The 27,286-nt window shown below is 52.0% G+C and overlaps 2 protein-coding genes across 8 annotated transcripts in view; one reads left to right on the top strand and one right to left on the bottom strand.

The window, feature by feature from the left end:
* The first annotated feature begins 1,774 nt into the window (after positions 1–1,774).
* LOC106744084 (protocadherin-like wing polarity protein stan) lies at positions 1,775–24,886 on the top strand. Its single transcript, XM_014618511.1, has 15 exons — positions 1,775–1,886; positions 11,072–11,636; positions 11,759–12,320; positions 12,392–12,645; positions 12,708–13,421; positions 13,480–17,617; positions 17,692–18,310; positions 18,421–18,787; positions 18,879–19,094; positions 19,364–19,936; positions 20,226–20,652; positions 20,754–20,991; positions 21,151–21,468; positions 21,688–22,258; positions 23,691–24,886. Exons 2-15 carry the CDS (start codon positions 11,194–11,196, stop codon positions 23,719–23,721), a joined length of 9,471 nt encoding a protein of 3,156 aa, XP_014473997.1. The 5' UTR covers positions 1,775–1,886; positions 11,072–11,193; the 3' UTR covers positions 23,722–24,886.
* Positions 24,887–24,965: 79 nt separating this feature from the next.
* The window catches only part of LOC106744057 (dedicator of cytokinesis protein 3), a 53,411-nt gene continuing 51,090 nt past the window's right edge, over positions 24,966–27,286 (bottom strand). For all 7 annotated transcript variants that reach the window (XM_014618464.1, XM_014618461.1, XM_014618458.1 and 4 more), the window contains one exon: positions 24,966–27,126. In XM_014618464.1, the coding sequence (XP_014473950.1) occupies positions 26,959–27,126 (168 nt within the window). In that variant the 3' untranslated portion in view covers positions 24,966–26,958. The remainder of the gene's footprint in view (positions 27,127–27,286) is intronic.

Consider the following 27,286-nt stretch of genomic DNA (forward strand, 5'->3'; position numbering starts at 1 on the left):
CTATTACGCAATTTCCCGCCTTTCACGTGTACACGCAAGGTCGAAATTATTATAATTAGGTGTTCCTTGTAATTACACCGTACCGTTATAATTAGAATTACTTCTGCGATTTTCAATCTTATGCATTATGTGTGAAATTGGAAATCGTGTAACTCTCCGTCCAAATAATTGTACACGAAGCTGACTGTATGTACGGATGTGCGTGCGTACGTAGCGGGGCGAACATGTGTGCGATCGAGATTTATCGAAACAAATGGATCTTGTTCTCTCTATCAAATGATAGGATTTTCTTGAATGAGACCATTTTTACTCGAACAATATTTCGCACAAGTATACGTTGTTTCTATGAAACACATTTTGGTCAAATAAATAGAAATACTAAATCTATAGGGATCTTTTTCTCTGTGTAGGTAAAGCTCACACCGGGAGGCCATCCGCGAGCTGGCGCACTCTCTGCGCCGACGCGCCAACCTGAAAGCAGATGGCTCGGGCGGCGCCTTTCCCCTTCAAATTGTGACTCGTGTTAATCCCTGTGCGATTCGAAGCCAGGTCGCCGACTACGTTCTCGCGGATCTCAGCGTATTCTTTTCCGGTCGATATTATTAAATTGTAAAATCAAATCAAGCAAAATCGCTCTCGCGTTCCGAGCTGAAAACTTTCGGCGAGGTCGACGCGCATGTTTGAAAAGTCAACCGAAATCGACGGCAGGTGCGCCTTCACTCACACATACACGCACAGGTAAAAGAGCTGTCTTATAAAGGGTGTCGAGGAAGTACAGGTCGAAATTTCATCTCCGCGAAATTTTTCTCTTCCTTCGCTCGCCACGCTCGTATTTTTCCACACGATCGTCCCACACTGATCGTGAAAACACACCTGGTCGTTCCAATTTGCGGCCCCGAACACTCGGGGAACTTTGTTCTTTCCACTTGACACTATCTTCATCTCGCCGCGGAGTTTCACTGATGATCCCGGCCCGGCCGAACAGGTAGTCCGTCTTCCACCGGTTACCTTACGTCGCGTCGCGTAAGTACGCACGCACTCATGCACGCACACACGTGCGACTGAATGAACGTACGGCCAGGACCGTTGCTAATCCGGGGCCTGAAAAAATGCTTCATGTCACGACAGATTGAAGATCGCAACACTTTTCTTCCAATCAGTTTCGCATCTCGTGTTCAGCAAAGAATGAAATGAAAAAGCGCTAAAATTACATTTTTGTCAAATTATCTTCTTGTGAAAATTAAAGTAACAAACCTGCTATTAAGACACTATCAAGAGGTCATTTGACGTCACCTTGCTACCTTGGGATCATATATTTCGATAGAAAAATGTCGCTGATTTTTCATCCGTGCGCAATTTTAATTCCACGCCTTCGGAACGGAACTGTGGAACATAAAAACGAAATGGTGTATCGGTTTTCCTCTAAATTTAATTATAACGAACTTGGGATTCAGAGTTACACCGATGTAGACGAAAATCGCGCGCGTATGTGTGTGTGTAAATAAAAACGGAAAGTAAAGGTGCCGTCATTCGGTCGAGGGTCCCGGCGATTTCCACTACGTCACTTTACCGTACGCAGGTGTGAGTGCATGCACACGCGCCGTGCGACCTCTCGCGCTCACGTGTGGGGCCGAGGGAACGGACGCGCACGTGTGGAGGCGAACGAGCGAGCGAGCGGCGACGGTAGTGGTGCGGCGGCGGCAGTCGCGACGCCGACGTGAAGCGGTGCATCGTCGTGCGCGTCGTGCTCGGTGCGAGTTTTCCGTTTCGGCTTTCGCGCGATCCTCCGATCACCGCGTGCGTCCAATAAACCACAGTGGAGATTCGCATTGTGACATTGACGAAGAAGATGTGACGGAAGATCCAACGGCGACCTTGGCGGGATGGTGAGTGACCTCGGCGACGTCGCGCTTCTTCTTCTTCCTCCTCGGCCGCCTCGAGCACGCCTCGTGTGCGAGGCTTCTTCGTCTTCCTCCTCCTCCTCTCCTTCTTCTTCCACTGCTCCCCTCGGCTGCCTCGTTGGCGTTTTCTCACGAGAAAAGCGACCTTTGTAATTGATACCATCCCGGTACCGGTGTTAACGAACTCCCGCTCGTTAACGCGGTAAATTCCCGCGCGTAAGTTTTCCACGCGGGCGGGGAAAACGCGCGCGAGCGACCTGTCAATCGATGATGACACGTCGGACTTGAAGCGGCCCGTAGCGAAACGCGATAAGCGCTGGGCTATTTAGATCAGCGAGGGATAAGCGATGAGGAAATTCTCGTAAGATATAAAATATGAAAACAAATGTGAAAGTGAATTTTTTTCTTCTTTTATCTTATATGAATATTTATGAGGAGTGACAAAGTCTCCGAAGCGAGAATAAGATGAATCTATAATTGGTGAGCTTCGTCGCTTTAAAAATCCAGGCGTGGATCTCGCGTTTATCCGGCAGAGTTGTAAATTCATTTTTACCTTATCGAAACACCTTTAATTTCGAAAAGGAAACATTTTCGTGAAACCTATCGTGCCTATTTCGTCCTGCGTATAAGGAGGAGATATCGAGACTAGAAGTCTCGAGGGCCATTCGACCCGGGGGAAGACCTAAAACGAAGGACCGACCCTACGTAAAGCGTAAGCCTTCGACACGGCACGCGTTGCGACGCGTGCGTTCCTCGAGCGAGCGAATCAATATTTGGAGGGTAGGCGTCCCGACGAACAGCGTCGAGACTGCGGAACGTGAGTCACTCACCCCTGAGAGAGAGAGAGAGACAGAAAACAAGCGAAAGGGGGCTGCTGACCTCTCTTTCGCCCCCTTTTTCCGCATCGTGTCCGACGTGCAGCAGCCCTCGAGTTACGAAAGTTTCGTCGATTCTTGCGGACGCGAGCTCGCTCTCGCTTTATCTTCGACCGTGCGTCCTTCCAAAAATCGTCCAACGTTCGTATGTAACATTTCTTTACAATGAATATCGCATATTTATATTTTCCCAGAGGAAAGTGAGATGTGTTAGGTTTAATTTGATTCGATCGGATGTCTTCAACGTGGTATAAATATGGTCTGTTCAACTCGTCGATTCTTGCAGACGCGATCTTGACCGCAAATCCTCCTAAAAATTACCTTACGTTCAGAGATACATTTTTTTCACTTTCAACATTGTATTTCGATATTTTTCGGAGAAAGGGGGATGCATGTAATTTACAATTTCACTTAAACGAACGTTTCCAGCGCGGCAGAAATATCGTCATCCGCATCGAGGACTTGTCTTCGGCCTCGCTGTATCGCTCTCGAGTGAAAATCCACCCTCTCATCCCCCGTAGTGAATTCCGTCGCGTGACCGGTGCGGATCGATCCGTCGCGCGCGCGCTTACGGCGAGACGCGTCGTCTTTAATTAAGACACTCTTGGATTTTCGGATTTCCCGCTCGAGCGGCCCGTTGAGACGTTAATTTACGCGAGTCCGCAGGAGCGTGAAGCGTGTACGCGCGTACGCGCTTAAGTAAACCCGTTCGCGCGCGCGCGCGCGCGACGGACGCGCGGTGGGAACAGGTTCCATAAAATTGAGCGTTCTTCCGTGGTTACTCTTATCCGCATCTCGCCTACCCGCTTTCGCCCATCGATACCGAAGCCGCTTTGAAAACTCCTCGGTGTTTTCGGCGGGCCGCGAGATCACATCGAGATACTCAAGGGCCATCAAACTTTCCTTGTGAGCTATTCGTCGTGAAAAACCAGTTTCCTCGCCGAGAGAAAAATATAGTTGTCTTCGGGGACAACGATAGCCTTTATTTTATTTTAACTATGAAAATAGCGCTCCATTTCTCCCTGAATAAATGAAATTTTGCCAGCCTCCTCGTGAAGTAAGGCATCGTTAAACACTTTCCGGACCGAGGCGGCATATCGTTCGCGGCAAAAACGGTCGCGATCGCGTCGAATCGATTCCGATCGGAGCAGCGTGCACTCTCTCTCTCTCTCTCTCTTCGGGTGAATCCGATGACAAGCCTATTTCCTAGCTATGCGGGATATCTACCACCTCGTCGCTCTCTCCTCCCTTTTCGACCTTACCGTTACGCGAATATGCGTTTCGCGCGTAACGGTGCGCATTGTGGTGCGCCGCCGGAATAAAGAGATTTCACCGCAAATCGCATCTCGCGCGTCGTGTCGTGAAAGAATGCAGCGCGGGAACTCGCGCTCCTTTCTTCGGCCCCTATTTCCCCGAGCAGCGTCAGCGAGTTAACTCGCCGCGGGACGCGCGTCGCTAGAAAATCTAGTCGTCGAGGCTGTCAGCCGAAGCCGTTAAGTGAATCTGAATGTTTCATAATCCGGTTGCCGTCGCCGAAGAACTCGTAACCGAGAACATGCCGGTAGTTCAGATAACCGAGATAATCCGGGGGATTCGTTCCCGGGCGTGATTATCCGACGATATAAACTGCCCACGCAGACCGATTGTAAAACGCGTCTTTCTTTATCAGCATCATCGTGAGAGAGCTCGTCATCGGCTCACGATCGTTCCATCCGGCCGGCGATTCTCGAACTTCCTCTCCGACGTGTCGTTCGCACGCCGGAGAGGTCGTATCGCCGCGAGACCTCGCGGAGCGGAACGCTCAATGGGTTTGAACATTTTCGGACAAAACTCGATTCAACGCGGGTGACCATCCAACCAAATCACGTCTCAACGAACGACCGGGGATTCGTTTACGTAGCTCGCGTTCGAAATTTGCCAAGTCCAGGCTCGGGACACACCCGACGTTCCGAGGAAGAGGGTTTGCTTGTTCTTCCTATATTTTGCAAGTGAAGAAAATTCAAAGAACTACGTGTCGTGGCACGTAACTCGCTCCGAGAGGACGCTCGAAAGAACGGAGATCCCCGTCGGCTCGAGTCACCTCCTCGAACGCTCTCTTCGCCGCGACCTTGAGCGGAACCACCGCGTACACCGGTTATTGTAATAGCCGCGCGCCGGCCGTCCCTCGCGTTCATCGTGGTGGTTGCCAGAAGAAAGTCGATGGAAGAACGAGGATAAGGAGGATGATGACGACGATGACGAAGAAGAAGAGGGAGAGTCGCTGACACCGGTCGGGAGGAGGACGCCTCTGGCGATTCATCAGAGAGTTCGTCCGTCCGTCCCGCTCTTTTTCTTCCTCGAAATAATCACCGGGCCGATTCTTAGCGATCCACCTCTCTCTCTCTCTCTCTCTCTCCGCGTACGTACGTAATCGTAATGAGATACGGCCGTCTTCGGGAAGGTATTACTTAGGGATCTCGCTTGACGAAATTCCGGAAGGCGTGTTTCGTATTCCGGCCGGTCCGCGAGAAAGAGAAAAAGAGAGAATACGTTAATCGAGAAACGCATCGGTGGTATGCGAAACCGCGCGTACGCAGGCAGGCAGGTTGTTCCTACGCCGCGGAAGACGTCACGTTTCTATAACGTACACGCGCGCGCTACGTGCGTCTGCTTCTTCCGCGTCGCATTCTTCGGCAGCGAACGTCGGTCGATCCATAAATCTGTGATGTGTGCCTTCGAGTTTTCCCGGGGATTGTCCGACTGCAAAGCCGTAACGGAATCTGCGGACGCAACGAGCCTCCTCGGCAATCTAATGACGAGCTTGTGGGGTTCCCTGCTGCCGTATAGGGTGGTGGTTTAGAGGATGAGACGTCGTCATCCGTGCATGTTTTTCTTCTTTCTCCTTCCTTCTAATTCTTAGGCCGTTCGAGCGGGAGATTTTTACTTTCTCGTAATAAGATTTCACGTTACACTTGAAACGACGTTAAAACATTCTCATGCAAGCTGGTAAAGAGCTCGGTGGGAACTCAACGTGCCTGCGCTAACTGCTTGAATTGAATTCCGGAATGTCGGAGATTAATAGTTCATAAGCGCGAGAGAGAGAATCGTTGGCGAAGCTTCGCTCTTCGGAGTTTCTAAGACCTCGGTAAGATCTCTCCGAGCGTGTGCAACTTCTTCAATGGAATTCAGAATGTCAGAGATTGATAGTTTAATCCTACTTCGGCTCTGAAAGCGTACCGCGGTAAAAGTCCGGCCGTTACCGGAGAGCCCCATAGGAAGCTGATTAAAAAACGATGACGAAATCTTTGGAGGCCACGAATCCGTCGGCCGTCGATGACTGGATAATCGCGGAAACGTCCGGAGGAACGGCCGTTTCTATGTCTTCATCGAGGGACATCACTTCTCCCGAGAGACTCGTTCGAGATAACAGGCTCGGGTCTCTTCTTCGAAACACCGCGCGGCTACGGCGTACGACGGCATCGGCATTCTGGGGGCCCAGAAAGGGCCCGTTCGCACGAGAAGACGTGCCCGCGCGAGATAATTGGTAGGACCGGATTCCACGACGAGTTAAGCTCCGCTCGGAATAATTAATAGTTTCGCCCAGTGGGTCCGGTCTGCTTCATTTGACAGCGAAATAGTGCGCCCTTCGAGAAAGGGTGGCCCTTGTGGTGGAAATAATTCTTTGAACGGCGATTCTCTCGCACGCTTACGCTTCACGCTCGGCCTCCGTCCTCTAACTATTCGAGTCGAAATTTCAGTCGTACGTTCAACACGGAGAGAAAATGTTTCGCTGGAACGGCAAATTATTTCTTGATACAGCGGCGGCAAAAATATCTGTTGCACGGAAAACGACGCGTCGAGGAATCACTCGCTCTCGCGAGCGTGTGCTTCTCCGCGAGAAATTTCCATTCTTCGATATCTCACGAAGATAACGATCGAGGTGGGGGGGACTGAAACGCGAACTCCGCTTGAGACGATCGCGAGGCGTTCGGAAAATTTAAGGTACCCGTGCGCTCAAATTGCCGCACGGTGCCTGAACAAGAATGATTCAACCAGCGAATTGTCGTTTCTTGCACAGATAACGTGTAATCTAGGCGGACGACGCTCATAATGCCACGGTTTCTCCTCCTTTCTCTTGTTACGCTCTACATTTCCTTGTCTTCCTTTTTCTCTCTCTCTCTCTTTTTATTGCAACCACTCAGCGCTGATATCGTGCGTATATGGAATAATTGGACACGAATTATTGCGCGCAACGACCGTTTCACTGGATCGAATTTGCGCCGGCGCGACCTTTTTGACCCTAAAACTCTTTCTTCCGGGCCTACATTCTTAACTCTACGTCTTGCACTGAGAAGAAAACATAGTTATTAGACTCGTCAATGCGACACACACACACACATATATATATGTGTATATTTTTTTTTTCAGAGATGTTACTTTCTAAAGTACAATCAGTATATTATTACTGAGAAACGGTCGACAGTCATCGATGATTATGATTATAAATATAACACCGCAAATGAGCGAAGCGTCGTTGAAAAAGTCGCGTTAATAGCAGCGCGACTGTTTCCATCAGTCAAAATTTCACTGCGAAAAATAATGAAGAAGGATAACAAATGACTTTTTCTTTCTTTCGCATCATCTTAATCACTCTTCATACATTGTTGATGATTTTATCTCTGACCAAACAAAGGTTTCGCTCAGGTAACGAGGCTGAGGTCCGGGAGAGAAAGAGAGAGAGAGAGAAAAAGAAGCAATCGATTTCTCGGGGGGGTGGAAAATGTATCGCATCGCGCGCATCGACGCGGATCAACGGTCTACGCAACCGTTTCACGTTCGTCGTCCGTCCGTTTCTTCATCTCGTTTTCTGAGGATGGTCTGTAAGCGTCGCGCCGCGGGGGCCCGGCGTAGCTTCGATTGGTTCGTGCGCGCCGGTCGTGAGGATCGGCGAGAACCGGATCGGTTCCTCGGGCCCTCGGGCGACGAGGAGGACGATCGGAGGCTGACTTACCGAGGTAAGTATCGGGCTATCTCGCGCTCTCGGCACGGTCAGCTAGTCGCCGCGATCTCGGCGGCGGCCGAGCGGAATAATCTCGCGGACCGTTGCTGCCGCTACCGAGAGCGCTGCAGCACTGAGAAAAAGATTTCTTCAAATTTCATCATTCGCATTGCCCCCGAAGAAACTAATGTTTCGATTAACAAGTACGATTGCTAGACCCTTCAACGAACATGTATCTCTACCCAAAATCAAGAATTTCCTCGAAGGATCATTTTCTTGTAGAGGAATTATTTGTTTCATTTTACATATTTATTGTGACCAAGTAATATTTCGCTTGGTTAAGAGATATCGTTCCGAACAAATAATATTTCGTCTATATTGTTTCTATGAGACAAATCTTATTCAAGTAAATAGAAATGCTAAATCCAAAGGAACCTTCTTCTCCGTGTGCATGCGCCTATGCAGCGCGCGAGCGAGCGAGCGTTGTCGCGGACTAAAGTTTCCCGACCGGTCGGACGCGCACGCGCGCGCGATAGTCGCTGACTACACCGAGGCGATTCGCCATTTGAATATTCGCGTACGGATCTAATGGCGCCTCGATAGAGAGATTGATCGACGGTGTCGACGTCGATATCGGGTTGACACCTGAGACACCGGCGGTTAATCAACCCGATCGCCGAGATAATTCGTCGCGCGGACTCGTTGAGTATCCAGCTACTTGCGCGAGCACTTTTTCATCGGGGGCATCTTCTTCACGTTCGTGAGTTTAAAAGCAACTCACCGGGATAATTCATGGTCGAGGGATTAACGTGCAAACTTGTTGTTGAATATCCGCTTCGATGTTGTACCTCGTAGCGAGCGTTTTTCCACCAGGGCGCTTCTTCACGTTCGTGAGTCTCCAATCAACTCGCGGGATAATTCGTCGTCGGGGACAGGTCGACTCGTTGAATATCCTTCTCAATGTTACCTGTACGAGCGTTTCCTCACGAAAGGATTTTTCTCACTTTCGTGAGTCATGAATTAATTCGCTGGGATAATTTACCAAGGATCAACATGCAAACTTGTTATTGAATATATGTCTCAATGTTACCTGCGAGAACGCTTGTTCTCTCGTGAGTCTTGAATCAACCTCCATGGTTCCTGCCTCGACGGGATAATTTGTCGAATACGCAAACTTGTTATCGAATATCCATATCCATCGTTTACACGAGCGCGAGTTTTCTTCAGGTTCGTGACTCCTGCCGTGCGTCCGATCATCCTTGTCACGCAGCGATTTCAAAAGTGCGCTCTCCTCGAACAGTCGCTCTCGCACTCTGGAAGATAATCGATTAGCTGACAAATCGTCGTTCCCCGAGTTGCGCTCGCAGTCACCGTGTTAACATCGGCTGAGCAAATCGATTCGGAGGATGCGGTTTGTGTTGCCGAGATCGTTGCGGATGCTTGTTACCTAATCATGGATCGAGACACGCGATCGAATCGAGTCTCTCGAAACGTAAATTACCACGTTTGCCTCAGATGATCATTTTTAGGTGACATAACATGTTTCGTTATCTAAGACGAAGGTGAATACATTTTCTATTTCTTCCATCTGGATAAACATGATCTATTTGTTCATCTGGATGATTATTTACATAATTTTATCTAGATACCGGCAAACACTATAACTACATAAATCAACTGACCGAGTGTATCGCACAGACGATGAAGCTGCCGCTTTCCCGCTCTCTCGACCCGAAAATCTCACGTCGTCGTGACTCCGATTAAGACGTCTCTCGGCGAGTCGAAATTCTAACGGCATTCTCGAGCCATACCCAATTTTTCCGCTCGCTTTCGTCGACGATGCGTGTACGCGTGTTTCGCGATCGCCCGGCCGTGGACGGCGCGGATTTTACAGTTATTTCTCTAGAAAGTCCGGGATATCGGCTGGCAGAATCACCGGAGGTGTTAAATCGAATTCCGCGCTATCTACGACAGGTATACGAGAGCGGAGAAGCCGGCGCGCTCGGCCAGATATCGAGGTGCGCGTCGGCCCATCTTCGATGCGCACGGATCCAGTTTTATCGGAGGCGAGGCGACCGAAATCACCGGGCGCGATCGTGTGGGTGGAAATGAGAGAGAGAGAAAGCCGAGAACGACCGTCTCGATTGCGCCACGGCCGCTCGCTCGGCGAATTTTACAAATGACAACCCGGAAACACTTGGCGAGGATTATACGCGTCGCTCGACATCTCTATATCTTTCGTTCCTCATTTTTTCCCCCCCCTTTCTTTTTTCTCACGAGCCTTCAATGAGGAGACTTCAGACCGGGAAGAAATGAAAGGAAGATAATAATAATAACTTCCAAATAGGAAGTAGCTGCTGGCGAGTAGTTCTCTCGGCTATTTTTGTGGTTGAAACGGAAAAAAAAAAAGAGAGAATATGTTGTCCCCGAAAATAACAATATTTTTCTCTCAGCGTGAAAAGGAACGCGTAAGAATTTGAACAAAGCGGATAAAGATCGCGGTCTTTCTCTCCGAGCGTAACTCCTCGCAGGACGTCGCATTCCTGCATAGCAGACTCGCCATTGTTAGCCGAAGTTGGATGTCAAGGACGCACGGGCGAAGCGATATGCTCGCGTCCAACTTCGTTTTTCACGCCGTGCACGACGCTCAATTAATAAAAAATACACCAGTTAGCCAACTAACCGAGAATTAACGGTCATCCACCATATATCCCGATCAACGGAAGTTTCATGAGCTTGCTCTCTTTCTCGATACGCGCGGTTCCGTTGCTCAAGCAATTTCTCAAGATCGCGCGCGTGGAAGTCGAGCGGCCGTTCGAGAAGTGATACGCGCGCTCGTAGGTGCGCGAATCGCAGCGCGGCAATGAGTATGCACGAGAGAGGTCAATGAATCTCACGTGTCTTCGCGCGCGCACACCGGCCGGAAATAGTTTGCTTCCCACGTTTTGCGCCGACCACAGGGCGAGGGAAGGTCGTACCACCTCACCGAGGGGAAGCGCCCGTGGTTCTCGAAAACTCGACAATTGTAGTTGCTCAGCTGCGGCTGCGACGACGAGAGTGATTAAATCGTGCGGAATAAGGCGAAAGAACGAGACGTCTCCTTACGTCCTTTTATACACTCGTCGCGCCTCGTCCGGACGCGACCTGTCCCTCCGGCTGGAGTGAGAAAAAGTCCGCGGATCAGTCGCGCTGCTCGCGATTACCATCGCTTCTCTCTCTCCCGTGATATTGATGCGGCCGCTCCAACGAAGTGTAACAATCCGAATTGATTCCACGATAATCTCAAATAATCCAAAGACCGATGAATCTTTTTCCAGATGGATCCTAACGTCGCGAGTGCTTAAATTCGCGATAGCAGATGACCATGGTGGGACAGACGTCGGGAAGAGAACAGCACGGACTGCAGGATCGCGCGGATTAACCGAGAGAGAGAGAGACCATGGCGAAGTGGAGATGGGTGCTGCTGATCCTGGCGACTGTTTGGACGCTGAGCGACGGCTATTTGGCGGTGCTGTCGTCCAACACGCCCGCCGGCACCGTCGTCTTCGAGGCCGGGGTGCCGCAGTTGGGCGGCCGTCGCAAGTACGAGGCGTCCAGCGAGCGCACCGCCTGGTTCGCCCGGAAACTCCTCAAGGTTCACCCGCACACGGGCCGTGTGACTCTGGCGCGAAGTCTCAGCTGCGACGGCCTCCAGTATCCGCGCATCTTCACCTTCTACGTCGACTCGACGAGCTCGAGACTCGGCAGGCCCACCATCGACTACTACAGCCTGCCCCTGAGGATCCTAATCATCGGATGCGGCAATGAGAACCGCGACTTGGCGGCCACCAGAGGCTGGATGGCGGAGACGTTGGCTTCTTACGCGATGCCGAGTACCGACAGGTTGAGTCGCGTTTAAGGATTCTTTCTTTCTAAAAGTGAAACGTAACAAGAGCTAGTCGATGATCGCAATTCCAACGAATACTATAATTGACTCTTACTTTTTCGGGCTTGAACGTCGACAGGTTCACCGAGGTGTGCCTGCGCGCGTCTCAGCTGGTGGCGGCCTTGCGCGACTTCCTGCCTCAAACAGCTCTGAAGGAATGCGAGACCAGATGGGGAGGCGTAGCCGACCCCAGATTCCTCGTGGAGGGCGCCGCCGGGGACCTGGTCTCCGCCAGCGAGCAGTGCCTGGTAGATCCGCTGTGGAAGGTCTCGGTCAGCATGAACCTGCGTTGCGCCGGGGACTCGCGTCTGATCGACGCCGAGCACCGGCTGAAGATCGTGTTCCATCACCGTCAGCTGGACGACACCGACCTGGGCAGGAGGGTGAGACGGGAGCTGAAGAACCAATCGCCCTACTTCGAGCAGCCTCTCTACGTCGCCGCGGTGGAGGAGGAGAAGGAGCCGGGCGTGTACGTGACCTCGGTGAGGGCGAGGGATCCTGAAAACGGCGCGGTCCGCTACTCCATGAGCTCGCTGATAGACGCGAGATCGCAGGCGTTGCTGGCTCTCGACCCGGTCTCCGGGAGAGTGACGACTCGCGCGAGACTCGACCGAGAGAACGTAGATGTGCACTATTTCCGCGTGTGTATCCAAGCCTGGAAAAGAATTTGAAAACTTAGCGCGGTAATGTAGAAAAGGTATTTTTGCAACAGGTACTGGCGGTGGACGATTCGTTCCCTCCGCGCACCGGCACGACCACTCTCCAGGTGAACGTGTTGGACGCGAACGATCACGCGCCCAGCTTCGAGTGGGCCGAGTACGACGCGTCGGTGCGCGAGGGCGTCCCCGTGGGCTCGACGGTGGTGACGGTGAAGGCGACGGACCAAGACACCGGTCGAAACGCCGAGGTGGAGTACTCGATCGCGTCGACGGCGGAGGACGCGGCGATCTTCAGAATCGACCCGAGGTTAGCAGTTCGGAGAAGATGGGGGGAAGTTCGCAGGCGAATCGTTCGTTGCCGGTTTACAGATCCGGCGTGGTGACGACGCGGACCGGCCTGGACCGCGAGCGAACCTCGGCGTACACGGTCGTGCTGAGCGTGACGGACCAGGCGACGCCGGCGTCGGCGCGCAAGACCGCGAACGCGACGCTGGAGGTGCGCGTGCTGGACGACAACGACAACTACCCGCAGTTCAGCGAGCGCACGTACTCGGCCTCGGTGCCGGAGGACCTGGACTACACGAGGAACCCGGTGGTGGCGCGCATCCGGGCGACGGACGCGGACGCCGGGGCGAACGCGGCGGTCCGCTACGCGATAATCGGCGGCAACACGCAGAACAGCTTCTCCATCGACTCGATGAGCGGCGACGTCGCCCTGGTGAAGCCGCTCGACTACGAGTCCACCAGGAGCTACAAGATCGTGATACGCGCGCAGGACGGCGGCTCGCCGGCCCGCTCCAACACGACGCAGCTGCTGGTGATGGTCCGCGACGTGAACGACAACGCGCCGAGGTTCTACACCAGCCACTTCCAGGAGTCGGTCTCGGAGAACGTGCCGCTGGGCTACTCGGTGCTGAGGGTGCAGGCCTACGACGCCGACGAGGGCGACAACGCGCTGATCCGTTACACGGTGGGCGCGCGCGACTTCACCGGCGCCTTCACGGAGAACTTCCCGATCACGGTGAACGCCGAGACCGGCTGGATCTACACGACGAAGCAGCTCGACCGCGAGCAGTGCTCGAGGTATGCCGCCCGTACGTAGCTTTTGAACCGCGATTACAAGCGATCGCTTCGATTGCAGGTATCAGTTCACGGTGATCGCGTCGGATTCCGGGGAGGAGGCCAAGTCGGCGAGCGCGACGGTGATCCTGACGGTGACGGACGTGAACGACAACGACCCTTACTTCGAGCCGAAGAACTACGAGGCGGTCGTGTCGGAGGACGACCCGCCGGGCACGCCGGTGAGCTCGGTGACGGCCACCGATCCGGACGAGGACGCCAGGATCCACTACGAGATCACGGGCGGCAACACGCGCGGACGGTTCTCGATAGCCTCGCAGAACGGCCGCGGGCTCATCACGGTGGCGCAGCCGCTGGACTACAAGCAGGAGAAGCGGTTCGTGCTGACGGTGACGGCGTCCGACAGCGGCGGGCGCACCGACACCGCCCTCGTCTACGTGAACGTGTCGGACGCGAACAACTTCTCGCCGGTGTTCGAGAACGCGCCGTACTCGGTCTCGGTGTTCGAGGACGCGCCGATCGGCGTGACCGTGCTGGTGGTCAGCGCCACGGACTCCGACGTCGGCAAGAACGCGCAGATCAGCTACAGTCTGGCGAGCGACGAACAGGCGGTCTTCGCGATCAACCCGCAGACCGGCGCGATCACCACCACTCGAACGCTCGATCGCGAACTGGTGCCCTCGTACCTGCTGACGGTGACGGCGAGGGACGGGGGCGTGCCGCCGTTGTCCGACACCACGGACGTCGAGATATCCGTGACGGACGTGAACGACAACGCGCCGGTGTTCGAGGCGGCGCAGTACCACGGCTCGATCCCCGAGGACGTGCTGCTGGGCAGCAGCGTGTTGAGGGTCGCCGCGAGCGACGCCGACACCGACTTGAACGGCCGGGTGAGATACGCTCTGCAGGAGGACGGGGACGGGGCGTTCGCGATCGAGCCCACCACGGGCATCGTCCGCACCGCCAAGTCGCTGGACCGCGAGTCCGTGGCGCGCTACTCCCTGAGGGCGCTCGCCATCGACCGCGGCTCGCCGGCGCTCTCCTCCGTCGTGCCGCTCCTCATCAAGATCGAGGACATCAACGACTCGCCGCCGACCTTCGAGAACGACAAGATCGTCCTCTACATCGCGGAGAACTCGCCGATCGGCTCGACCGTCGGCGAGATCTACGCCCACGACCCGGACGAGGGCCCGAACGCGGTGGTGCAGTACTCCATCATCGGCGGCGAGGACTCGAACAGCTTCGCCCTGAACGTCAGGCAGGGCGCCGACCGGGCGGAGCTGATCACCCTGGAGGAGCTCGACTACGAGTCGCCGAAGAAGAGATTCGAGCTGGTGGTGCGCGCGGCGTCGCCGCCCCTGCGCTCGGACGCCCTCGTGCAGGTCCTGGTGACCGACGTGAACGACAACGCGCCGGTGCTGAAGGACTTCCAGATCATCTTCAACAACTTCAAGGACTTCTTCCCGACCGCGCCGATCGGCCGTATACCGGCGACGGACGCCGACGTCACCGACGATCTCGTCTACGGCATCCTCGCGGGCAACAACGCGAATCTGATCGAGCTGAACAGGACCTCCGGCGAGATCCGGCTGTCGCCGCAGCTGAACACGAACGTGCCGCGGGTGGCGAGCATGGAGGTGTCCGTGACCGACGGCGTGAACGAGGCGAAGGCCGCGATGACCCTGTCGGTGCGGCTGATCACCGACGAGATGCTGCTCAACTCGATCACCGTCCGACTGGACGACATGACGGTCGAGGCCTTCCTCAGCCCGCTCCTCGGATACTTCCTCGACGGTCTGGCGGCGATCGTTCCGTGCCCGCGCGACAACATCTTCCTCTTCAGCGTGCAGGAGGACGCGAACGTCCACGGCAAGATCCTGAACGTGAGCTTCTCCGCGAGGAGGGTCGAGCCCGGCACGCTCGACGAGTTCTACACTCCGCAGTTCCTTCAGGAACGGGTCTACCTGAACCGCGGCATCCTCGCGAGACTGGCGACGGTGACCGTCCTGCCGTTCGACGACAACCTCTGCGTGCGGGAGCCCTGCCTGAACTTCGAGGAGTGCCTGACGGTGCTGAAGTTCGGCAACGCCTCCGGCTTCGCCAGCAGCGACACCGTCCTCTTCCGGCCGATCTACCCGGTGACCACGTTCGCCTGCAGGTGCGCCCGCGGCTTCACCGGCAGCCGCGAGGCCTACCTCTGCGACACCGAGGTGAACCTCTGCTACTCGAACCCGTGCGCGAACGGCGGCAGCTGCCGCCGCCGGGAGGGCGGCTACTCCTGCACCTGCCCGCCGGACTTCACCGGCGAGAACTGCGAGATCTCGCTGGAGCGCGGCCTCGGCTGCTCCTCGCCCGGCGTGTGCCGCGCCGGCTCCCGGTGCACCGCCAAGAACTCGGGCGGCTTCACCTGCGAAGGCTGCCCGATGACCGCGCTGGGGGGCAGCGTGACCGCCCTCTGCGAGCTGAGAGCGCGCAGCTTCGGCCCGGCGACCTTCCTCACCTTCGCCTCCCTCAGGCAACGCCACCGGCTGCATCTCGGGCTGAGGTTCGCCACCGAGCTGCCGGACGGGCTGTTGCTCTACAACGGCAGGTACAACGAACGTCACGACTTCGTCGCCCTGGAGATCGTCGACTCCCGGGTGCAGTTCAGCTTCTCCCTCGGCGACGAGGTGACTCGCGCGACCGCGAGCGTGCCCGGCGGAGTGTCGGACGGCCGCTGGCACCGGGTCGAGGTCTCCTACGTGAACAGAACGGCGACCGTGTCCCTGGACGAGTGCGACGTCGCGCTCGCTCTCGAGCACGGGGAGAGGCTGGGCCCGAGATGGGCCTGCGCCGGCAGGAGCCAGCGGCTCCTCGAGGAACGCTGCGGACTCGTCACCGAGACCTGTCACAGGTTCCTCGACCTGACCGGGCCGTTGCAGCTCGGCGGCCTGCCCTCCATACCGTCCAGCTTTCAGATCAGAAACAAGGATTACGTCGGTTGCATCAGCGACCTCTACGTCGACCGCGCGTTCGTCGATCTGAACTCCTTCGTCGCGGACAACGGGACCAACGCCGGCTGCCCCGAGAAGGCCGCCTTCTGCTCCTCCTCGCCTTGCAGGAACAACGGCAGATGCCGCGAGGTCTGGTCCGGCTTCGTCTGCGAATGCGAGGACGACTTCGCCGGGCCGACGTGTTCGGAGGAGGTCGGCAAGCCGTGGAGCTTCCACGGCGACGGCACGCTCAGTTTCAACCCGCTGCTGCGGCCGATCCAGCTCCCCTGGCTGACGGCGCTCAGTCTGCGAACGCGAGCGCGGCAGGCGTACGTGATGAGCGTGCAGATCGGCCAGAACAGCTCGGCCCTGCTGGAGATCCGGGAGGGCAGGCTGGTCGCCTCGCTCGACGGCGCCGACGTAATTCGCACCGCCGGCAACGTCGCCGACGGCGAGTGGCACCGCTTCGAGATCCTCTGGCAGAGCGGCCACGTGTCCTTGGACGCGGACTACCGCGACCGGCCGGTCACCCTGCCGCTACCGGCCAAGCTGCAGGGTCTCTACGTCGGCAGGATCCTCGTGGGCGGGCCCGATCAGCCGGCCAACGGCGAGCTGCTGCTGCCCTTCTTCGACGGTTGTCTGCAGGACGTGCGCATCGGCAGCAACCAGAGCGTCCTCCAGAGGCCGACCGTCCAGGAGAACGTCGGCACCGGCTGTACCTCGGAGTCCGAGTGCGACTCCGACTGCCCGGAGGCGTCCGTTTGCGCGGCCAAGTGGCGGTCCAGCGAGTGCGTCTGCGCCGCCGGTCGCGTCGGCCGGAATTGCGAGCGCGTCTGCGAGCTCGAGCCGTGCAACGGCGCCTGCGTCGAGGACGCCGATGCGAAACGCGGATACCGTTGCGACTGCAACTCGCCGGAGTACTCCGGCGACTACTGCGAGGTCAAGGCCGACCAGCCCTGCCCGGCGACCTGGTGGGGCTCGCCCGTTTGCGGGCCGTGTCACTGCGACGAGTCCAAGGGCTACGACCCGGCCTGCAACAAGACCACCGGCGAATGCTACTGCAAGGAGAATCACTACCAACCGTCCGGGCTGAAGGAGTGCATACCTTGCGAGTGCTACGCCATCGGCAGCTTCGGGCCGCGTTGCGACGGCGAGACCGGCCAGTGCCGTTGCCGCACCGGAGTGATCGGCCGATCCTGCACCGACTGCCCGAATCCTTACGCCGAGGTTTGCTCCTTTCGACAGTCTCCTCCGCGCCTACTTTTCTTCTCTCCGCTGAGTGTTTTTTATCTATACATCAGGTGACTCTGAGGGGCTGCGAAGTAGTCTACGACGGCTGTCCCAGGTCGTACTCGGACGGCCTCTGGTGGCCGAGGACTCTCTTCGGGATGACAGCCGTCGAGGACTGCCCCGGCACCGCCGAGGGTAAGACTTGCAGGTCCTGCGACGACAAGCTGGGCGGCTGGCAACCGCCCGACCTCTTCAATTGCACCTCCGAGGCGTTCGTCGAGCAACGGCATCAGTTGGCGGCTTTAGAGGCTAAGGACCTCACGCTCAACACTTACGTGGCCGTGAAGATGGCGAAGGACGTTCACAGGGCGGTGAACGTCACCAGGGAGATGTACGGTGCGGACCTCCTGGTGGCGGAATCCTTGTTGGTAGCGCTGCTGCGTTACGAGGAAAGCTTGGTGGGGCTGAATCTCACTCACAGTCAAGACAAGGATTACGTTTCTCATCTGGTCAGCATTGCCGGGGCGATATTTCGATTTAAGTATAAGGAGAAGTGGGATAAGATCGGGCAACTTAACGGAGACAGTCCCGATAAGGTGCTGGACGCTATGGCGACGTATCTCAAGACTCTAACGGCCTCTCAACACGATACCTTCACCAGCCCATTCGAAGTTGTCGACGGTAACGTTGGTAAGTTGCTCGGCATTCTGTAGGTTATTTTTGATTTAGTTGAAAATAGCTATTCCGTTAATCGACGAATAGTTAGGAGAATTAATCTAACCGTCACATCAATGGTACAGTGTTAGGTCTGGATGTAGTTACGTCGGAGAGTCTCTTCGGTTACGAGACCGCCGAATATAAAGAAGATCCCACATTGTCGACGGCGAGGCCTTCGGAAGCCGATCGGAAGGTCGTTCTACCCGACACCTCGGCCTTCCTCAGCTCCCCGACGCACTTCGGCCCGTCCGTCAGTTTCCCCAAGTACAACAACTACATGGCCGACCCAAGTAGATTCGATCCGCACTCGAAGATCCAAGTGCCGCTCAACACGCTGGGCATCAAACCGCTTATGCAGGGCGAGCTGAATGTGAAGAATAGTCTCGCCAATCGAAAGGCTGTGTTAAGTTACGTGCAATATAAAGAACTAGGGAATCTCTTGCCGCAGAGGTGCGTAACGTCCTTTCCATCAATCTTTCCGCCTCCGTCAGACAGATCTTCAAGATTGATTATTTCAACAATGACGCTTCACACACTGTAGATTCGACGATTCAGTGACGGTTAGATGGGGCGTGGAAGTGGCAGTCGGCTCACCTGTCATGACCGTCTCAGTGTTGGTCCCATCGGAAAACGGTTACGAGTCCTTGACGGGAATCCCCCTGCAGGCCCCGGTCCAGGTTAGACTTTGGTTGAACGAGAACGACGATTTCAAGACCAGAACGAATCCGCAGTGCGTGCATTGGAGCACAGCGAGGGGGTGAGGAACCTAATCAATTACAAAAAGAATATAATCGAGTAATATAATCGCGAGCGAAGGCTGGAAGATAAGCGCTGGTAATCGATTGCGAAATAAAACAATGATTTTACCTACAAAGGATCCTCCTCCGTGGTAAAAACTATTGATTGTAGACTGTCAATTTTCGCGAGTGATTACCAGCGCCATCTCCTATTGGCTTCTCTCACAGCTAATCGATTATCGATTGAGAAGAAATACAATTGAGAGATCCGACTTGATTAACGGCTCAGGGTCGGCGAATGGAGCCGAATGGGCTGCACGACGGAAATCGAAGACAGTTCCCTGTCCTTCGGCACTATCGTCAATTGCTCCTGCATGAAACTGTCCACCTTCGCCATACTGACGGACGTCCTCGACCTGGAATACGTCCCGGAGCCCTCCCTGCTGGAAGATGTGACCAGTTACAGCGCCTTCATGCTCGCCCTGCCGCTGTTGCTGTCCGCTCTCCTCATCCTCGCGTTGATTCGCGGCGGAGGGACTAATTCGAACAGCATCCACAAGAACTTGGTTCTGTGCGTCCTCCTCGCGGAGACTCTGTACCTGATCGCACTCAAAGCCAGAAATCCCCTCATTTCCAACGAGTTCCCGTGCAAGCTGACGGCGATAGGACTGCATTACTCCTGGCTGAGCACTTTCGCCTGGACCCTCGTCGACTCCGTCCACCTTTATCGCATGCTGACGGAGATGAGAGACGTCAATCACGGCCAAATGAGGTTTTACTATACCATGGGATACGGCCTGCCGGCTGTTATCGTCGGACTCACCATTGGCGTCAGGGCTGATCAATATGGAAATTTCTACTTGTAAGTCGAACGATTGATCTTGGCTAAAAGTAATTCTCACTTGTAAGTTGATTATTTAATATTCTAATGATATTCCAGTAATATTATTTCATAATATTTCTACGATATCAATAGATACTTTTAGTAAGTAGGTCTACTTTTAGTGATATTTAACATTATTATATGATTATTACGTGCTTATAGGGACGCAATACTTGAAAGTAATTGATATTATTACTGTCTAATCATCAAACGGGTTGTCAGAATAAACACTAGAAAATGTGACACACGACTGCGCTCGATCTTCTAGTTGCTGGCTGTCGATCTACGAGACCGTGATTTGGTCCTTGATAGGACCGGTATGCGCGGCCGTGTTGCTGAACTTTTGCATTCTCATCATGTGCATCCGAGCAGCGTTCACTCTGAAGGAACACGTTATGGGCTTCGGTAATCTGCGAACGCTCCTCTGGCTGTCCGTAGCGTCGTTGCCTCTGTTGGGCTCAACGTGGACCTTGGCGGTCCTCAATGCGTCCGAGAGCTCGTCGACGCTCTCGTACCTGCTGAGCGTTGCCATCGTGGTCCACGCGGCGTTCAGTCTGATCGGCTACTGCTTCATCAACGGCAGGGTGAGAAGGAACCTGTATCAGAGCTTGCTGAGGTGTATCGGCAAGAAGACGCCTCTGCTGGAGGGGAGCATGGGCAACGGGAGTAGCAGTCAAAACGTAAATGGCCACTCGGTAATTTGTTTCCGGTCTTCTCACGTTATCTCATTTCGAATGTTTATGCACGATTTTCATTAGTTTTGTGAAATGAGATTGAGGATGCGATTGCGTTTCAGCGTTCAGCCTTGGCTTACTCCTCGACCTACAGCGGCGCCGAGTCCGTGTGCAGGAGAGTCCACGTCGGCGTCTCCACGAGCAGCACGACCTCGAGGAGTACGAATAAGACGGGCTCGAGCCCGTATCGCAGCGACACGCACTTGAGGCACACGTCGACGTCCACGAGCAACTACAACAGCGATCGAGATCCATATCTGTCGTCGAGGAGCCACAGGTCGGCGCTACAGTCTCGACAAGGTACAAGCGAAGAAAACTTATCAAAGTCTATCGAACGGGTTCATTTACATGCTATTCGTGTGAAACTCTCCTTTTTCGAATTAGAATTAGCGAACATTTCACGATAAAACACTATAAATTTCGATAACTTGTACAAGAACATATCGTCACAACATATAGAATCTACGGAGCCGAGGGGGCAGCGCAGAGAGTCGGAATCAGACTCGGACGGCTCTCAAGCGGAAGGCGGTGGCAGGAGCCTGGACCTCGCCAGTTCCCATAGTTCCGACGAGGACGACGTCACGTCGAGGTCGCACAGAAACATGGGCGTCTCCACGCAGCAACACGTCGCCCACAGCTACCTGCCTAACATTCACACCAATCCCGCCGAACACCTGAACATACTTTGCTCAAACGCCGAGCTGTTCCCTAATATCAAGCCCATTTACGCTCCTCGATGGAGCTCGCAACTGCCGGAAGCATATCTATCGTCAAACGGTAAGACTGATAAATTCGATCACATTACTTTTTCCGAAAACCCTATAAGCGCGCAATATTCCTAGAATATTATATTAATATTAAAGTAATATTCTTATAACATTCTAAGAATGTTATGCAATATTTTTTTATGTTATAAGAATGTTCTTATATTCCAGAAATATTGCTTAATATTACTTATAGGGATAAAACTCAACAATAATCATTAACACTGCGCAGTGATGGACGTGCGGGGCAGCCAATGGTCCGGCGGCACCATGTCGGACAACGCGTCGAATAAGACGTCCAGTCCGAATCCGCTGCCGTATCCGGAAATGAGCTCACCGCAGAAGGGCCAGCCGGACGAGAATTACTCGGAGGGTGAGGAGAAGGTGCACCACCTGGCGGAGAAGTACCTGTTCCCGTACACCGCCGAGGAGGACCATACGGTCTCGCCCACTCCGTACATGCTGTCCATGTCCTCGCGCATCCTGGCGTCCAGCATGAGCCACCATTCGCAGAACTCGAATCACGGTGAGAATCTCAGCGGCTCCGAGCGCTACGGCAGCTTGAAGAGAGGCCAAAGCCTGCACAGCTCTCAGCACGACAACCTCAGCGGGTCCGAGAGGTACGGCAGCCTGAAACGCGGCGGCAAGATGACGCCCACGGTATTGGAGGACACGCCGGAGTACATCTTGCCGATGAGCGGCAGAATACTGTCCAGCTCGTTGACCCACGACCTGCAGCACAGCAACGAGCTGGCGGCATTGAGGCAGCAGCAGCAATATGAGCAGACTATCACCGAGACTGAGTGAGTATCACGGCTGATTTATCCTTTCGTATCGACATACTATAGGAATTACTTGCACTTTCGAAAGCTTGCTTGGTTCGACATGGGCTCTTATATACGATGGATTTCATGTACTTGGAGAATCGAACACTCTCGAAATGATCTGTGTGCACGAGGAAAAACGAAGTCGCGTGATCGTCGTTGGTGGAAATTGCGGGAATAAAATACCACACGCATCGTCTCACGTTTGAATAAAAATAGAAACCTTTATATAAACGATCACTTTCGGGAAGTGTGTTGCAGTCCTGTTCGTCAAAGTATAAAATAATTTACAAAATCGATCGACAAAGGCGCGACACATCCAATGTATAAAAAAGAATATGCAAAAGAGAAGTGGGCGGCGATCTAACATACGTGATCTGTATGAAAAGTTCGTGAACGTTTCTTTTTTTTTTTCTTTTTTTTCCTTAATAAAAGGACTAACAATTAAGGGGTTCCAGAAAAGTTTCCACCAAATGGAAGAAACGTTGAAATAAATGTATAGTTTTGTAATGAAAGCATTTTGAAGAAGATGCACTCTCGATATACTGACGATATACGCTTAATATAACGCTGAAATTCCGTAAAACTGTAATTTTATCTGAAGGGTATCCTGCAGGCATCATTCTGGGATACCGCAATAACCGTAGGATATTAAGACGGTCTCAGGTGTGATGTGCGGGGGAACGTATTTTTATCAAAAAATGTCTACGAACTTTTCGCACAGACCGAGCTACGCTTAAGACACATAGCAAAACAGCACAGATTCCGCTAACGCTCGTTAATTCGTTCTGGTTTCCTTTGGTTTTCCTTGCCGTACGCGAAAGGTGGCGTTGGAACATTCTAACATAACTGTATCTTTTCTGTGATCCGTGCTTACACACACTGACGACATTAAATCCCATCAGCGAGGAGGTAAGCATGACGAGACTATTTGCGAAAATCGCTCTTGATGTACGTGTCCCTGGCCGTATTATTAGACGCATTTAATCAAATACAGATTAGAAGAGAAGCTACTAATTTCATGTTTACTCGATTAGAATAATTTTCGATGTCGATCGGCGCTTTTACTTCCGCAACTTTCGGAGTTGTCGAGTTTTATCCATAATTTTTGTAAACAATATTAATATTTTTCACACAAAAATAAAACTCGTTCAAGTAGCCGAGTGGAATGTCATGAAAAATATTTTTTATAGAATAACGGTTACTTAACATAATTCAATCGATAGACGAGCCGTATTACAAAGCTGGACCTCGAAAGTCAATGAAATGTAAAAAAATTAAAGTGCGTCTGATAATACGAACAATAGACTGAGACTCGTGAGACGATTGTCTCTACGACGATTATTCAGCCTGTTCTTCAGCAACGCTAATAGCTTCGAATAATCACTGTTATCGTCGTCATTGCTTTCAGGAAGGATACTAATGCGGAAACGTCCGTCTGACGAGCTCCGTGCCACAAACGAGAACAACGTACAAAGTAATTTAGCTTACGTCTAGCTTAAGCGTCCACGCGCAATGAAGACTCGATCATCGATATACATATATATATATTTTAAGAAGCGGCCATGACTGTACTTATATATTTAGCCATATTAATTAGCATGTATGTGTGAGTGCCTGTTCACATTACCGCATATTACGCGAAGTCCATCGGAGTAATCGCGACACAAGATGCAAACGTCACACCGGGAATATTTCTCGAACGATCGAGCCGATAACGAGCGACAGAAAAGTAGTGACTGTTTATTTAACATCTGTCGAAGCGAAGATCGATGGTGATCTTATCGTGGCACAATCGCCGACGGCAGATTTAGACTCGGTTTCTATCGTCAATCTGTCGTCATATTCTGTCAGCAGATCCGGTAGTGTTTCTGGTAGCTGACTGCAAAATTTACACCGTGCAAAATTTGCTTCTGCAGGTTTGGTTATCCGAACGATCAAGAGATTTTCACGTGGCGTAGCGCGTGAGAACACGAGATGGGAGCTCATTGACAGCTCAGTAAAGTATCGATTGACCGATTTCGCGTCTTTAAATCTCCCTGACGAATCGTCGACTTGCGCACCTCGTTTCAGCACCGCACTCCCCAGTAAACACTAACTGACGGTAACATCGATATTATAATTTTATATCGATATTACAATTTTTCACTCGACACAATGTAAGTGCAATATAACATATGGTTGTATATAACAGTTGCATTGTTGAGCGGGAAACTGTAACATTGTTGTAACGTTACAGTTGTTAGTGTTTATCGGAGTTTCTTTTTTTTTTCGATTACACCGATCGGCCCGATATCGATATACTCGCGCTTGTTGTTACTTTTACTTGGCAGCCGCTCGGCTCCGATTCGCGTATCTCCGATCTCGTGGATGATCGTTGTGTCGCGTAACGGCAATGACGTGACGGAGGCACGGAAAACGAAAATGATCTCTAATCATTATCGCATATCTCATTAGTCTCATTCCATCTTAAGTTCTCTCTCTCTCTCTCTCTCTCCCTTTCAAGCTCAGTATTGTGCAATGTATACATTCCACTGTCTCTCTTCTCTCTATCTCTCTCTCCCTCTCTCTCTATATATATATATATTGTATATGTATAATTTTAGGTTTCATTACATCCATTTCCTTTTTTTTTTTTTTTTATAGAAGTTTACAATCTTTTTCTTTATTTTACATGCCATGGAGGAGAAGAAGAATAAGAAGAAGAAGAAGAAGAAGAAGAAGAAATAGTATAAGTCGGAGCGTACAATTACGCGGCGCGGTTTTTTAATATACTTTTGTATATATTTATATATATATATATATTCGTATGCCGAAAGAAAGAATGAAATACATAATTTATATACCCTTCAGAGCGGAGTCCGTTCCTTTGCTTTCGCTTTTTTGCTTTCCTCTTTTATTCTGCACACCCCGCACCGCTCAACTCGACGACGGGAGTCACGGCGAACATTACTTCAACTCACATCAGTCTGCAGCCAGTGTCGTTGTTGATAAAAATTACCTTTATTATTCTCATCGAAAATATAAATAAATTACAAAATATAGAATGTGTATGTGTGTGTGTGTGCGCGCGTGTGTATGTATCTGAGCGTGTGTGTGTGTGTAGATTGTTACGCTCGGAAGAGCGACGTTTCCAACGTAAAATCGAGATATATATATGTGTCATCGCGATTCGATCGCCGATCACGTCCAAGCATCCGGTGTCCAATCGTCCCGGGGATGAGAATGATCTCATTGGACGTTCTCGGTGTTCAAGAGCGATTATTACTGTCCATTTCTACCCCCTACCTCCGCCTCCCCTCTCTTTCTCTCTTTCTCTCTCTCTCGATTTCTTTCTTCACGAAAATACGACTTAGAGCTGGGCGATGTTTGACCGATGAATCGTTGTTCGATTCTCTTCTTCTGTTAAAGGAACGATTATCTTCACGCTCTTCTCATTATCGATTACATAATTCTCAACGTACGAAGTAATAGTAAAGACCGCCAATTTCACGAGATTTGATGTAGACAACGCGAATTTCTTCGAAATTCCTTCATTTTTCCCTAACAATCTGCCCTGTCGATGAATTTCGCGTCAAATTAGCATATGTGATAACCGCACACAAATGCAGTTTTACAAAAGAATATATAATATACTTTTATATATCGTAGGGCTATATATGTACACATATGCCTACAGAATATTAAGAAATAATTTTAAATTGTAAAATTAATTATACGCTAAATATAGAAATGTTTATATCGAATGATCATGGACAGTCGATGATGTCGTCGTTCTCAAATTATCCACGGGCCCATTTCTGACGCAGCAAATTTATCCGGTCGTGGTAGTTTTTACTATTAACTCGTCGATAGTGAACGTGTGGTTCCTGAGTGTGCATATTTATTTTTCACTAACTTATTTATATAACTCTTATTAACATATCGAATAGATTACAAATTAATATGAATATTTAAAATGCCTTTAGAATGTAATTGATTATCAAAATTTGATTTCTTTTTCCGATCCGGACGTCGATTCGTTTTTCCCAACATCGCCTATCCCTGGTACGAATTCCCGAGAAAAAAAAGATTATATATGATCATATATAATTATATAAAATCATATATGAATCTTGCCCATATATGTGGTTACATGTATGATCATATATGTCTATAGGAAAATAATTGATGCCATTTAATTAAATGTCGATATCACGTGCTGTCAGGAGCGCAAGTAGCCGGAAACTTTACTTCGATTGTATCTGCATATCATTTGTAAACAACAGTATTTTTTCGTTACGGACGATTATATACAGCCATATATATAGGCAAATTTCACGTATGACCTTTTGTTTCCCCGGGAATACAACGCGTGCAATCCATATCGTGTTAGATTCTCGGAAGGATCCGATTTCGGGTCGGATCTGCGGCTTTCGATTTGTTTCGCTTATGGCTACCAGCTACGTACGGGGCGACGTGCGGATGTCCTTCTATAAACGACAGGTCTCCGCGCTCCTCCCCTTAGATACGACGACGACGACGACGATGATGATGACGACATTCTTACGCTTATGTTAAGTTACCGTCTAAGAAAGTCCGCCCGATACTGGACTCGAATCGAGTACACAGGATTCGCGTCCGGCCATGGCACATAGACATCACGATTAAACGCTAAGGACTAGGGGGATACATCGTCGCTACACGGTGCTCTCCGTGTCGGACGCCACGGAGAGCGTCTGCATCTTCGGCACGGAGTAGTTCTCCGAGTGGCCGTGACTCTGCGTCCGGTTGGACACTCTCTCCAAGGTCGACGGGGCCGAAGGAGTGTCCTGGTGGGCCTTGGGAGGAATTGGTGGAGGGCTCACCTGCGAAAAAAATCAGTCTTCTCAGATCTCGAAGTAATCGATTAAATTTCACCGCGAAAGATACATTCTCATACTTTTATTCTTTTACTGAGAGTGAGCCAGTTATTGTTACCACCAGAAATACCGTCGAAATATGAGAGTAGAAGAAGAATGTATCTCC

The sequence above is a fragment of the Dinoponera quadriceps genome, unplaced genomic scaffold (genome assembly GCF_001313825.1).
Source record: "Dinoponera quadriceps isolate SergipeBrazil2010 unplaced genomic scaffold, ASM131382v1 scaffold1325, whole genome shotgun sequence".
NCBI lineage: Eukaryota > Metazoa > Arthropoda > Insecta > Hymenoptera > Formicidae > Dinoponera > Dinoponera quadriceps.